Source organism: Terrapene carolina, unplaced genomic scaffold (genome assembly GCF_002925995.2).
Source record: "Terrapene carolina triunguis isolate 2854851 unplaced genomic scaffold, T_m_triunguis-2.0 Scaffold69, whole genome shotgun sequence".
Lineage (NCBI taxonomy): Eukaryota > Metazoa > Chordata > Testudines > Emydidae > Terrapene > Terrapene triunguis.
In genome coordinates this window covers 55,500,255-55,515,566 of record NW_020664420.1, presented here as the reverse complement: position 1 = coordinate 55,515,566, position 15,312 = coordinate 55,500,255, and the positions used below count along the sequence as shown (strand labels likewise).

General features: G+C 43.8%; 1 protein-coding gene across 1 annotated transcript in view; it reads right to left on the bottom strand.

Moving 5' to 3' along the window:
• Positions 1–15,312, bottom strand: part of FAM174A (family with sequence similarity 174 member A) — a 39,640-nt gene that overhangs the window by 11,028 nt on the left and 13,300 nt on the right. The window contains exon 2 of the mRNA XM_026649186.2: positions 614–748. Coding sequence (XP_026504971.1) covers positions 614–748 — 135 coding nt within the window. The remainder of the gene's footprint in view (positions 1–613; positions 749–15,312) is intronic.

The following is a 15,312-nucleotide window of genomic DNA, read 5'->3' as shown; positions in this document are numbered from 1 at the left end:
GTACCTTCCCTATCTCTAGCTACAAGAGAGAAAATAAAATTTTCACATAACCCCAAGCACTGGATTTAGGCACAGAATTGCGAACCACACATTTTTTCTACGTAGAAGTGAGGAAGATAGTGGCACATACACCCAAAGGCAACAAAGTTAGATTTTTAATAATTATGCCAGTTTCCCCTGCTATCTACCCCAGTGAAGTCTGAATTAGAAACAGTTAGGTTCCTATATGTAGATTAAAGTGCCTGTGTTTAGCATCTCCAACTCACATTGAAGCCAAGATTGTGCATGTACACAACTTCTGAAAACTAAGCCACTTTAAAGAATCCCTAAATTTAGGCTCACATTTATTGCATTTACGTGGCCCACCAGACTTTCATATTTTCCGAATATAAACTGAGAGTCCAGATAAAGCAACCACATGTAAAAGCCACTGACCCCATGTAAAATTGTAATTTGTCCCTTTGTCGAATAAGCGTGATGCTCCGGGCCTAACTACTTCATCTGAAAATTAGTACGTACAATGCGTGCTGTGCTTTTGAACATGTAGTGAAGTTGCTTGACCATCATCATTCCTCCACTCCTATAAGAGTACACTGAACTTCTAAACACTAACCTTCGAGGATGATTGGCATCAAACAATGTTGTATCATCATCATCATCATCTTGTTCTAATGGAGTCAACTCCATATTTTCTATGTTGGTGTCCAAAACTCCATACCTTCGGGTCTTTTTGTTTCTTTTTCTGAGGCTGAAATAGAATGTTTTTAAAGTTTTAATCTTCAAAATTGCTGAAACAGAAAGTTATAACTGAGATTACTGTATTAAAGAGCAACAAGGAGTCCGGTGGCACCTTAAAGACTAACAGATTTATTTGGGCATAAGCTTTCGTAGGTAAAAAACTTCACTTCTTCAGATGCATTGTATTAAAGAGAACAGTTTTAGTTCCTTAAATTATAGATCTGTATATAAATTCTTCATATTTGCATGTTATTTAATATATGCTAATCATTTAAAATATTTTCTTTATCTCAATGGAGTAAAAGCGAAATATCAAAGAGTAACAGTCCCCTGAGAGCCAAGTTCTCAAAACAGGAAGCCTAAAATGGCACAAAAATATGTATAAAATTGTGCACCTACATTTTTGTGAATAATTACTGTAACAGTGGATCAAAGATAGGTAGTCGCAGACCCACATGTTTTTTGAGGCACCTACCTAGCTATGTGCAAATGCCATCCATGATTTGTAGTAATTTCAGGGCAGGTCTACACTATGGCAGGGATTGATGCTCTAAGATCAATCCACTGGCGGTCGATTTAGTGGGTCTAATAAAGACCCGCCAAATCTACTGCAGATCGCTTTCCAGTCAACCCCTGTACTCTACCTCCAACGAGAAGAGTAAGATAAGTCAACGGGAGATTTTCTTCCATCGACCCCCCGCGGTGTAGACACCCCATGGTAACTCAACCTATGGTATGTCGACTCCAGCTACACATATTATTCACGTAGCTGGAGTTGCGTAGCGTAGGTCAACTTACGCGGTTGTGTAGACATAGCCATACATACAAATGTAAGTATGCAATTAAGTATGGACCTCTGGTTCTGAAAACTCTCTCTAAACTGGTAATAATGGTCAAAGTGGAAAATCCTGTTAATCTTTACGTCACATGCTGTACACTTCTATGCTGAAGAACAGATGCACAACGCAGAGACAAGATGTCTGACCAAAAAAAGGGTCTAATGAAATCGTATCTTTAAAAAAAAAAAAATGCAAAATGAGCAGAACTGTGGATGCTGTAGTGTTTTCACTCACTATCTGCAACTAGACTAGTAGTAAAGATTTAAAATTTTTATTAAAGTTAATGTTTAAAATTAAATATACACAAGTTAAGAGGGAAGGTACTGTACATCTGGGGTCCGTCTTGAGTTATGAGGGATTACATATCACATAACCAGCATAGACCCAGATTGGGAAGCGGGGTTTTTTAAAGTGTCAGTGGATAAGTGGGCTCGGGTACGCCACCCATGGAATGTATAAAGAGTCCAAGTCAGTATCAGTGTTGCGAATAAGTACATGGGTGGGGTGCATCCCTTGGCTCATCAGGGAAGGAAGTGGGTTATTTCCCTGGTCGGTGTTCTTGAGTACTCAACGTAGTATTGATGGTGTCCCGTGATGTGTTCCGTATAGATGTCCCTGGACCACCTGACGGTGCCGGACACCATGAGCTGTCTCATGAGCCGGGCGTAGTGTCGCTCGACTCCACACGCTCTCAGTACCGGCCCATTGTGGGGGTCCCACGAGCCCAGGGCTCCCATGATCAGGGCGTGTATCTGGACTACTACAACTCTTATTAGGCAACTATTTGTTACAGAGCCAAACTATCACTATTACTAAGCTAAATGCCAGACAAAAGCACGTAGCTGAACACCTGCAAAGTATAGCAATCTATTCTTTATGGCAGTATTTCCCAAACTGCTGGAAGGGGCGCGGGCCGAGGGACGTACTGGCCGCTGCTTCCAGCGGCTCCCATTGGCCTGGAGCAGTGAACCGCGGCCAGTGGGAGCCGCAACTGGCCGAACCTGCAGATGGGGCAGGTAAACAAACCAGCCCAGCCCGCCAGGGGCTTTCCCTACACAAGAGGCGTCCCAAGTTTGGGAAACACTGCTTTATAGAAATAAGGACTCATGATCAGATACTTTATATCAATGGCATCATTCAGATTATTCCAGTTTGCATTACAAGTCCCTTTTTCTAGGAGTTTAGCACATTAGGGTAAACATACATTTCAGACTGAAACTTTAAACAAGTAATAAAACAAATAAACTGTTCAGTCAAAGTTCATGTTGAGGGATGGCAAGATGACAAGACTGTCCATGAAGACTACTGGTCCCATATCCAGGAAACAGGATCCTACCTCTGAACACCAACACCTGCTACTTGGCTATTTGTTCTTTTTGTTTGTCTGTCATACTCAGCCCTACATCTCTGTTTTAAAGGAGGACTTTCTGTATTTAGGAGGAACAACAACAGGCAGCAAGGCTGATGTGGTACACATTTTGAGGCACTCGCACACATGGGAAAAAGGAATTAAGTCAGTTATACTGAAATAAAGTCAAGAAATTGACAAGACTTATGCCTATCATCATGTCAAAATAGTTTGTGTTTTGATCCTTCTCTCACATTACCTATTTAGGCTGTGGTCCTGCAAAAATTTACATGTGCTTAATTTTATGCACATGAATAGGCTCATTTAACTTAGCGGGGGGACCACTCATCTACCTAAGTGAAGATCCCCCCTGCACAAGTCTTTGCAGGATCGGGACCTTCAACAGTGAGCTGTTTGGAGCATGGTACACATCTCTACTGTTCTGTGAGATGCTGGATTCATAAATAATAATGCTGTAAAAGAACTGCAATTTTTGATGACTTTTTCTATTTTTAACTCCAATAAGGACTTCCTTTTTTTTAAAAAAACTATTATTTGATAGGCATTTAGTCCTCATTGTTACATATTGTCCCCCTTTCCAAAAAGTACCAAGTAAATTGGTAGAAACAGTTATAGAACACCAGGATCAACATGTGATCAAACAGACAAAGAAAATTGTGCCTCTCAAATCCATTATTAGTATCTGTACTGCAGTAGCACCTATAAGACCCAGGACACACACAAACCATTCTTCTTCTGAAGGGTTTACAAATTAGTCTACCGGAATTTTTTGAGAAGGTCAATAAAACAGTGGATAAAGGAGAAGTGGTTGATACAATTTATTTGTGGTTTTAAAATGCTTCCAACAAAGTTCCTTCTAAAAATCTATTAGGGAAACTAACTATTCATGGGTAGAGCCCTTTGTAGATACAAAATTTTTAATCCACAGATATAAACTGGATATCCGCGGAGCTGCAGGGCTCTACCGGGAACCTTAGTGGCAAAAGCAGCAGCATGTTGGGCCACCACTCACAGGAGCCAGAGCCTCGCGTGGGCAGCTACTCCAGTGTGGCTGTACCGTCCTGCCCACTGGGGTGGGCACCAAATTCATTGGCAGCTGTCCCTGGTTGCACTACTGTATGCAAGCAGCTCACACACTTCCGGACAAGAGTCCCTTCCATGCAGTGGTGTGTGTCTCCTTTCCAGGGGTGTGCAAGCCGCTTGAATGGTGAATGGTCATTATTAGGAGATGAAATTCAGTCTTACTAAACACTAGGTAATACATACTGGAAGGGAAAAAAATTAAGTACTCATGCACATTGTTGGGTTGCAAGTTAACTGTGATCACTCAGGGGGAAAAAAAACCAGGATAAAATCCTGGCTTCACTGAAGTAGACAACAAAACACTCACTGATTTAATGGGGTCAAGATTTTACCACTGGACATTACTGTGGATAGTGCAATATGCACCACTGGTCAAATAAGTAAGCAAGAGGATAAAATTATAAAAGAACGGGATAGTATAACATTTTTAGTATCATTTTTCTATCATATAAGTAAATGGACCTCATCTTTAATACCATGATTAGCTCTCATCACCCTGCCTCAAAGTAGATATAACACAAGTAGAAGGGGATCAAGTATTAGTGACAAAGGATTAGATATATGGAAAGACTGACATACGAGACACTGAAAATACTGGGACCGTTAAGTTTAGGGAGGAGCTAAAAGAGAGAATATGGCAAAAGTATATAACAATGAATGGCATACAGAAGGTAAGTTGGGAGTTTCTATTTACCCTTTTCAAATACAAGTTAGCATCCAATGTAAAGACATTTAAAACTGAAAAGGTTGTTTGTATTTTTTAAAAAGAAACAATGTATATTCAGCCTGTGGAAGTCACCATCCCAAGACACTGAGGCCAACATAGAGTACAAAAAAGGATTAGACTTCACATGGGTGACAACAACTTCTATAGTTACATGAGGAATTTTTTTTTTTTTTTTAGAAAACACCACACACAACTACTGAAAGAACAACATGTCAATATCACATATTAAAGAGTTTAGGCTATGAGCCTAGTACTGTTTTGCTAGGAGAGACATACCTTGTTCAAACAATTAGACAGCTTGGCCAAGAGTCTTACACCCTCTTTCACCCCTGTCCACTAAGTCAAGAGGCTGCAGGAGCATAAATGGGCTCTGAAAAATCCTGATCCAACTGGAGAGAATTCACTTGGGGTAGAAACTGAAGATAACATGTTGGTGGCAGGGCTGCAGCACTGGGACTGAGTAGCGCTGCTGCCCATACCATGAGCAACCGGAAACAGGTTGATATAGGTTAGGCAGTCTGTCAAGAATGTACAAGTTACATCAGGGCTGTTTTGCTCACATAGCAATCCTGAACTGGGTGGGCACAAAGGTGGCTTGAGGCCCCCTTAGAGCTTGGCTACACTTGCAAGTTAGAGCGCATTAAAGCAGCCCCGGGAGCCCTAACTCCTGAGGTGTCCACACTGGCAAGGCATGTAGAGCGCCTGGACTCTGCAGCTAGAGCGCTCCTAGTAATCCACCTCCACAAGAAGCATAAAGCTTGCTGCACCCCAGCTGAAATGCCTGGGTGTTAGTGTGGACGACGTGTTGCATTACCATGCTGTGGCTGGCCTTCGGAAACATTCCATAATCCCCTGACGTCAAGTGGCCACTCTTCTCATTGTTTTGAAATTGGCTGCAGGCACGCGGATATCCCCTTTCAAAGCTCTGTTTCTGACAGCCGGCATGCTTATCTGCTCCGGGACAAAGCAAACCATTAGTATGGAATGCTGCTGTTGTGAGTGTGGGGGAGGGGAGCATAAGGGGGAGTCTGCTGCTGTCTGAACTTACAAGACAGCATGCTGACATGCTCTCAGCCCCCCAAAATACACTGTCTCTCCCCCCACATACACACAACACACTCCCTGTCTCACCCCCTCACCCCCATATGAAAAGCACCTTGCAGCCACTTGCACACTGGGATAGCTACCACAATGCACTGCTCTTTGTGGCATTGCAAGAGCTGCTAATGTGGCCACTTCAGTGCACTTGCAGCTGACAGTGTAAACAAACGGCAGTGTTTTCCCTTCTGCAGTCGCAGAAGGCTGGTTTAACGCCCAGCGCTCTACATCTGCAAGTGTAGCCAAGCCCTAAATCCCATTCTCGCTGGACTGCAAGTTCTATGCTGCAGTTAAAACTAGCTGCACAGAATCTCTCACCTCTTGGATTCATTCAGATTATCCATTTTTCCACTAAGGTAAAAATGAGTAACATTCCTAACAGCTAGATATTTATTACTTCTCATCAATACATGTAAGCTCCATTGTCAAAGTAAATAAAATCACTAAAGCCAGTGTGTTAAAATGTTTTAAGAGGAGGGTGAAAGTACTTTATACATCAGTGTATGAATCATATTTCACATAACTTCTTGGTAAACGGAGAGGGATACCTTGCTGTGATTGAGAAAAGCTGAACAGGTCTTTACAATTAACTTCAACTAGTAATTTTTCCAGGACTGGATACCTTCTGATCACAGGTTTAACTAAATAGCTTAGATGAGTACAATTAATGTGCCTGATTTTTCAAGTGCATATACCAAATACTTTTACAAACAAAGACACACCTAAAATCAGGAGGTCAAGAAATTCAAAATTAAGACAGCACCTAGCCCTCCCCCAAAAAGCACACAAAGAATATGAACTTTGTCCTTTTATCCCTGGCACTCTGTGCTCTCTCACTATAAGACAAGTAAGTTCCTGACAATTATTACAGCTAGATAACATGTTAAGTGCCAAAAACCAGGCTAGTTTAGCCAGAAACCTTGCTGCTAGAGTCCTCAAATCCCATACACATCATGAAAAGTAATCAGAGTCATACAGAGAACTAGAAGTAGATTCCACTACCCCAGGTCTCTGCTTTTCCTCATTCCCATCAGAGGAGAAGTCATCCACAAGATAATGGATTCAAGAGGATTGTGGTTTTTTGTTATTTTATTTTTTTAATGTAAGATTCTAGCTTAGAGCGACATTTAGGGGAAGGACATTTGAGGGAAGTTATCACTTTTCTTGTGGCTACCTGGTATAACATTGTAAAGTCTGCCTCTTCAGTTATTGGCCAGAAGCTTCATAGAGCCCCAGAGACTTACTTAAAATCATGCCAGAACCCCACAGCACTGCAGGAAAAAGTCATATGAAAAGTTTATCTAAGAAAGAGAATCAGAGGTACCTCTAAATAGAGAGCAGGAAACTTTAGTATATGCAATTCTGGACTTCTGAGACGGCTCCTCTTCTGGACAGGATTTATAAATCTGTTATCCCCTTTACGGCATTAGAAGAGGATGCTAAAGCCAGGAGACAGGGCTAAGCAGACCTCAGATCCTTAGGGTACGTCTTCACTACGGGGGGGGGGGGGGGGGCGATTTAAGATACGCAAATTCAGCTACGAGAATAGCGTAGCTGAATTCGACGTATCGCAGCCGACTTACCCCGCTGTAGGGACGGTGGCAAAATCGACCTCTGCGGCTTCCTGTCAACGGCGCTTACTCCCACCTTCGCTGGTGAAGTAAGAGCGTCGATTCGGGGATCCCCGAGAGGTCGATTTCTACCCGCCAATTCAGGCGGGTAGTGTAGACCTAGCCTTAGAAATTAAAGGAAGGATTAGTTCAAGTGAACATTGTTCTGGAGGAGGGGAATGGATCTAAGTAGTTTTCATATAAACGCTTCTCTAATGGTTGGGAGTGAATGACTGACTGAAAACTGATTCTGCACTCTAGAACAACCCCTATGGAAGAACACTGGGCACATATATGTCTAAACTACAGGATCAAAGCCCATCAGAACTCGAGTGGGCTTTCTGAGCAGCCTTCGCCCAGCCTGATGGATCCATCTGTGACCCCGATTGTCCCTTGCTGAAATCAGCTCCATTTATCTGGTTTTAGAGAATAATTACTTCTTTTTAAAAACTGAATTAAGTGGCTCTAAATAGTCTCAGAACTAGGACCTTCTGCCATTTACCCCTTCTTCCCTGGATAAACACAGAAATCCAATAAATGTTATTGTTAACAATAAATGTTGTTAACAGGGCTAGGACAAAGACAGGTTTCATTAGTGTTGATAAGTAAGGCCCTAATAAATTCATGGCCGTGAAAAATGCATCACGGACTGTGAAATCTGGTCTCCCTTGTGAAATCTGGTCTTCTGTATACTTTTACCTTATACTATACAGATTTCACAGGGGAGACCAGTGTTTCTCAAACTGGGGGTCGCAACCCAAATGGGGGGTCATGAGGTTATTGTAGGGGGATCGTACTGCAACCCTTACTTCTGCGCTGCCTACAGAGCTGGGCAGCCAGAGAGTAGCAGCTGCTGGCTAGGCACCCAGCACCCCTCCAGCAGCAGTGCACAAGTAAGCGTGGTAATACCATATTATGCCATCCTTACTTGTGCACTGCTGCTGGAGGTGGCACTGCCTTCAGAGCTGGGCTTCCAGCCAGCAGCCACCACTTTCTGGCCACCCAGCTCTGAAGGCAGCACCACCGCCAGCAGCAGTGCACACGTAAGGGTGGAAATACCGTGGACCCCCTCCCCCCCCCCCCCCAATATCCCCGCGACTCCCCCCCCACAACTCGCTTTTGGGTCAGGACCTCTACAGTTACAACACTGAGACATTTCAGATTTAAATATCTGAAATCATGAAATTTACAATTTTTAAAATCCTATGACCGTGAAGTTGACCAAAATGGACCAAGAATTTGGTAGGGCCCAATTGATAAGGCCTGCTTCCAGGAAGATTATCTGCAGCGGCCTTTCTTAAATGGGACAGACTGTTGGGCTGCTATAGTCTGAGCTATAGCATTTCCCCATCCAGTTTTATTTATGTTGTGTAAATAAAATAGATTGTAGTTTTGTGCGTGTGTGACAAATCCTGGTATGATGACAATTACAGATAAGCAATGCATAACATACTGATTCTGCACAGTGGACTGACATTCCCTGGTACTCTGTATCTTGTGTAGTCATTTACATATGGGCAAAATGGGTGTAACACACTACTATTCCAGCTTGGTTGCATTTTACATTCCCTTTGCCCATGTCTAAATGGCTACCCTTGATGCAGAGCAACAGAATTAAATCTAAAGAGTTGAATTTAAAGTTTGCTTTCTTTAAACACCATACTTCAGGAACACCAATTCCTCCCTATCCTTAGAAGTCAGAGTAAACTGGTAACTAATTTGTATAGAAGACAGTTCTGTCTGATGAGCAGTCCTGAAATAACTGTCTATTGGAAAACAAATATTTTTCGTTATATACCCAACACAGAATAACACATACCGCCCCACTTCATTAATTTTCATTTTAAGACAATCATTTTAGATAATCCGGAGAGCTGCTTATTAAGATGACTTATAGGATTCAGCGTGCAAATCCCAGCTTGAGACACTTATGACAGTTCTCATCAAACTAGCATGCTAAAAATAGTAGTGTAGCCACGGTAGCACATCCAAGGTAGTCAGGCAGTGGGCAGCAGTGTGAGGGGCTAACCAGTACATACCCAGTGGGTACATATTCAGGTGCCCAGCCTGAGCTGTTGCCCATGCTATTGCATCTGCACAACTATTATTAGCATGCTTGCTTGATGAAGCTAGCACAAGTTGCGTCTCCTTGAGCTGGGAATCACACCTCAGCTTCAAGTGAAGACATTCCCACAGGCTGAAGATATTTGATAGCAATAGATTAAGATGACATAGATTCACCACATGTGTCTTCTAACATGAAACTCTTAACAGAATTTGATCAATAAATCTTTAGATATGCTCCTTACAAGTAGTAAGATGACTTGTGGGAGATATTGTAGTTAAGTAACTGCATCATTTAAATGTTTGGTGATCATCCATAAGGGAGAACAGCAGTTTAACTGTCTTGTAAAATAACTCAGTGTAAAGCAACTTATATGCAATACAGTTTAATGTTCCGACAGAACACACTACAAAATATCAACTACAGCTAATCTGAATTCTTCACTAACGCATATTTTTAACTAAATTGAATAGTTCACTGTGCAGAAAAAAATTCAATTTACCTCAAAAAAGTTGTCATCTTAATTAAAAAACCCTATTCTATAAAATAAAAGTTATTCCTTGAAAGTGAGCAGAATCTCTCTTCCATGAAGGGCATTCATGAGGTGCAGGTTTTATACCCTTGAGAGAAATTTAATAATCACCCTTCAAAAGAGATTTTAAATAGTTTCCTAGAAATTTCATTTTAAATTAAGTCCATGATAAGCAGTTTAATGCTGACATACATTTTGCATGCTATGTTCTGTTTTACTCAGTATGCCAAATTAAGTACTGCACACTGAAAACATCTAAAAAAATAAGAATCAAAAGCTCTATTCATTTCATTTGCTACGATTTTATTTCCTCACCAACTTTAGAAAACCTATTTTAAGCACTAGGAGAGTTTTTATTTCTCTCACAAATAGGACCAAAAGAATCAGTATTTTTTCCTCTTCACCAGTAAACTAACCACAAAAGCTTGCCCCATTATTGGTTGTCCTATGGCACCTCATTTGTATGGGGTTTTTTTGGCTGATTACTTTGATGACTGATATCAGGGTTAACAACTAGGGAGCAGACGGATTTGTTGCATGGTAGACGATATTAGAAGGGGCCTAATATGAGAACTAGTTCTCATAAGGAAATAATAATAAAAAAAATTAAGGGCCACAGCAGCTTTAAAGCCTTGTATTTATTAAATTACCTTGATACGAGATGATTAATTTTTATTATTGCTTGAAATGGTTACTGCAAATGCTGACTGAAAAGTAGTTTAGTTTTCTGGCAAGTGCAAGGCTAGTCACCCTAACTAAGGAGGTTTCAGTGTAAAATCCTGGCAAGACTAGTAATTCTGCCCTATTTATTTGTGTCAAGTAGGCAAACATCGGTCTCTTCAACACTATTGAGTGGGATTTTCTTTTTTTAAATAAAAAACAGACACTTTAAAATTTGGCTAAGAATGTGTAGATATTGCACCTTCCATAGCTTATCCCTGAATTAAGGGTTTACCACGCCTCTCTTCAGGGAAGCTTATTAAAAGTGGGAAACAAACTTGGTAAGCCTGAGGAGGCCACTTTCTAAGGGCATGGCTATACTTGCAGATGTAGAGTGCTTTGAGTTAAACCAGCCTTCGTAGAGCACAGTAGGGAAAGCGCTGCAATCTGTCCACACTGACAGCTGCAAGCGCACTGGCATGGCCACATTAGCTAGGGTTACCATATTGCAGTCCTGGAAAACGAGGACACTCCAAGGGATCCCGCCCCCTCCCCAACGCTCCGCCCCTTCCTGCTCCTCCCCCTCCCCTGCTTCCTGCGAATCAAATGTTTGCGTGAAGCCTGAAACAGGCAGGCAGGAGGTAAGCTGGGGCGGCGTGAGGAGGCGCGGCCCAGTCCGTGCCTCCTCCCCCGCCCCCCGGCTGAGCAGCTCCCTCTGGCAGCCAGCCAAGAGGCTCTGGCCCTGGCGGCTTCGGCCCGGCTCGGGCCCTGGGGCGCCGGCCCCGGTTCTGGCCGAGCGGCCCCGGCCCTAGCGACTCCAGCTCGGCTCGGGCCCCAGGGCACCGGCCCCGGCCCTGCGGCGCCGAGCACCCCCAGCCCTGGTTGCTCCGGCCTGGCTCGGGCCCCGGTTCCGGCCCGGCCACTAGCCGAGCACTCCCGGCCCTGCCGGCCGGCGGGTGAGTGGCGTAAGCCCCGGTCCCAGCGGCTCCAGCCCGGCCCGGGCCCCGGTTCCAGCCGAGCGGCGGCATCCAAGCTTGCAGCCGCCTTCTCCCGGGCTCTGGCTGCTGCTGCGCTGGGGAGAGTGGCGGGAGCCGGGAAAGTTGGAGCCCGGGGAGGAGGAGGTCCCCTTACCATGCCTCCCTATTTTCCCAGACATGTCCCGCTTTTTGGAAATTCCTCCCGGACGGGGATTTGAGGCCCAAAAAGCCAGATGTATGGTAACCCTACATTAGCAGCTTTTGCAATGGCCACAGAGAACAGTGCATTGTGGTAGCTATCCCAGCATGCAAGTGGCTGCAACGTGCTTTTCAAATGGGGGTGGGGTGGAGTGTGACAGGGAGTGTGTTGTGTGTATGTGGAGGGAGAGAGAGTGGGTTTTGGGGGGGCTGAGAGCATGTCCACATGCTGTCTTGTAAGGTCAGACAGCAGCAGACCCCTCCTCCTCCCCACGGGGGGGGGGAGGGAAGGGAGGGATAACTCAGTGGTTTGAGCATTGGCCTGCTAAACCCAGGGTTGTGAGTTCAATCTTTGAGGGGATCACCTAGGGATCTGGGGCAAAATCAGTACTTGGTCCTGCTAGTGAAGGCAGGGGGCTGGACTCAATGACCTTTCAAGGTCCCTTCCAGTTCTAGGAGATATAAATTAATGGAGATATCCTATTTTATACCTCTCTCTCTCACACACACACACACAGCATTCCACAGTAATGGTTGCTTTGTCTTGGAGCAGATAAGCATACCGGCTGTCAGAAACGGAGCTTTCAAAGGGTATATCCGCATTCCTGCAGCAATTCCAAAACAATGGCAAGAGTGGCCACTTGACTTAAGGGGATTATGGGACGTTTCCGGAGGCTGATCAGAGCACAGTAATGCAACTCCTCGTTCACACTGATGCCCGGGTGTTTCAGCCAAGGCGCACCAAGTGTTAATTTTCTCGCCGAGGTGGAGTACCAGCAGCGCTGTAACCGCGGAGTCGGAGCACTCTAGTGTGGACGGGTAGTGAGCTAAGGCACCCGGGGCTGCTTTTATGCGCTCTAACTCGCAAGTGTAGCCAAGCCCTAAGACAGACTTTTGGTTAAAGTGGGAGGGTTGAATCAAAGTTTATTTTCTTTATTTACCAGATTATTAGGGGAGTAACTCAGGGACATGCAAGTTACAACACTTGTAATTCTAAATACCACCAAAGTCACCTAAGCCACACATAGGTGTTCCTTTAGTCTTTTTTATGTATAAACCAAAATAAGAAAGTCAAAATAGATAACACCAAATTGGTGGGGTGCCAGAATTAAAGTCAGGTCACCTGGGTTCTATTACTCCCAATTCTGTCACTGACTTGCTGTGACCTTGGGCCTCAGTTCCCCCACCTGTAGCAAGGACAGTTATACCTATCCACCAGTGTAAAGCAGTTTGAGATCTACAAGAGACAGGCATTAAACAAAGCAAGTATATTTTACTGTAATTTTGGCAAATTATTGCTGCAGCTAAAATGCCAGAAGGAAGATGTTTGAAGAGACTTTGGAGAAGGCCGTTGGGGAATGTGTGTAGGAGGGGAAAAAAGTATGCTTTCAGGTCTACAGCGGCGAAGGAGAGTGTGGCACCTGTGTAGTTACACCAATGTAGCAGGAACAGTGAGCCTCTAATGTATATTCACTGCAATGATATGGGTTACCTTGGCTTCCAGCCAGAGAATGCAGCATCAGTGCAAGTCAGTCACTTTTTACATTGGTGCCAAACCCTCCCATGTAGACAAGGCCTCGGTTCTCAGGGACTCCAGAGAGGAAGTTTTGGGGTTATAAAAGAAAAAAAAAATGGATCAAGCAGAGGAGACTGAGAATTAAAACTGTGGTTTGGTCAGACCTTGAGAACCTTGGCATGGATGCATGTTCTGCATTCCCAAGACCACTACCATAATTAATGAATGACTTTCCAATCAAGCTATGACCAAAACAAACTAATATTTAATTACTTTGCAGGAATATGTTGCCACTCGCCATCTATCATTTTTACTCTAGCCAACTGCCAAACAGCCAGTAAAAAACAAACAGGAATCTAGACAGCTCTCTACTATACAAAGGACAGCAAAAGAATAAGTTTCAGTCTAATATTGGTAGACAGAAGGAACAAAGGACTATGAACAGTGCTAGACCGGAAGCCTTTCAGGAATATAATGACTATCTTTTTGGATGGAAATGCTGAAAGTCATAATAGGCAATTTCACCATTCATGAATCTGCAATATACATCATCATTCCTGCACTTTGGAGGTCTGTTTCTGTTACGAGAACAAACATTACAACCTATGTACTGTTGCCAGAACTGCTAGTGATGCTATAGCAGCTCTCAGAAAAAGGAGACTTCATCTTTAAAAGGCATTCTCAAAAGCGTCATCCTCAGAGGAAGCAAGGTTAGCCATGGGTCTGATGATGGAATAAAAAGAGTAGTCTGGTCCCTACAATGAGCTGGTTCACTTGTATTACATGAATTCCATGTTTCTGGAATTGTTTAAAGAGTAATAATATGAGTTATGGGTAGTTTACAATGAAATTAAAAAAGCAAAAAGAAAATCCTTCGCAATGATACATTTTTACTGTACCATCTTTTACAGCACTTACAAATTACTGAAAATAGTGGTTTATGATCCAAAAAGACGAAATGCCAAAACTTTTTAAAAGAATCTCCAAGGGCACGATGGAGAGAGACACAATAGGGACTCAGAGCAGTGACGCGTGAAAGTCAAGGAGCTCAGACAAGCCTATCAGAAAACAAAGGAGGCAAACGGTCGCTCCGGGTCACAGCCACAGACATGCCGCTTCTATGCTGAGCTGCATGCAATTCTAAGGGGGGCCGCCCCCACTACCCCACCTCTGACCGTGGATTCCGAGGTGGGGGTAATCTCATCAGCCACACCTGAGGATTCTGCGGACAGGGAGGAGGAGGAGGAGGAGGAGGACGATGACGACGAGCTTACGGAGAGCACACAGCACTCCGTTCTCCCCAACAGCCAGGATCTTTTTCTCAGCCTGATTGAAGTACCCTCCCAAGCCAGTACCAAAGACCATGACCCCATGGAAGGGACCTCAGGTGAGTTTACCTTTTAAAATATAAAACATGCTTTAAAAGCAAGCATTTTTTAATGATTAATTCGCACTGAGGACTTGGGATGCATTCGCGGCCAGTACAGCTACTGGAAAAGTCTGTTAACATGTCTGGGGATGGAGCGGAAATCCTCCAGGGACATCTCCATGAAGCTCTCCTGGAGGTACTCCAAAAGCCTTTGCAGAAGGTTTCTGGGCAGTGCAGCCTTATTCCGTCCTCCGTGGTAGGACACTTGACCACGCCATGCTAGTAGCAAGTAATCTGGTATCATTGCATGACAAAGCCTGGCAGCGTATGGTCCCGGTGTTTGCTGGCATTCAAGCAACATCCGTTCTTTATCTCGCTGTGTAATCCTCAGGAGAGTGATATTGCTCATGGTAACCTGGTTGAAATACGGGAATTTAATTAAGGGGACAGAGGTGGCCCTTCCTACTGGGCTGTTTGCCTGTGGCTGAAAAGAAATCCTTCCCTGTAGTAAGCCAAGCGTGGGGGGGGCGG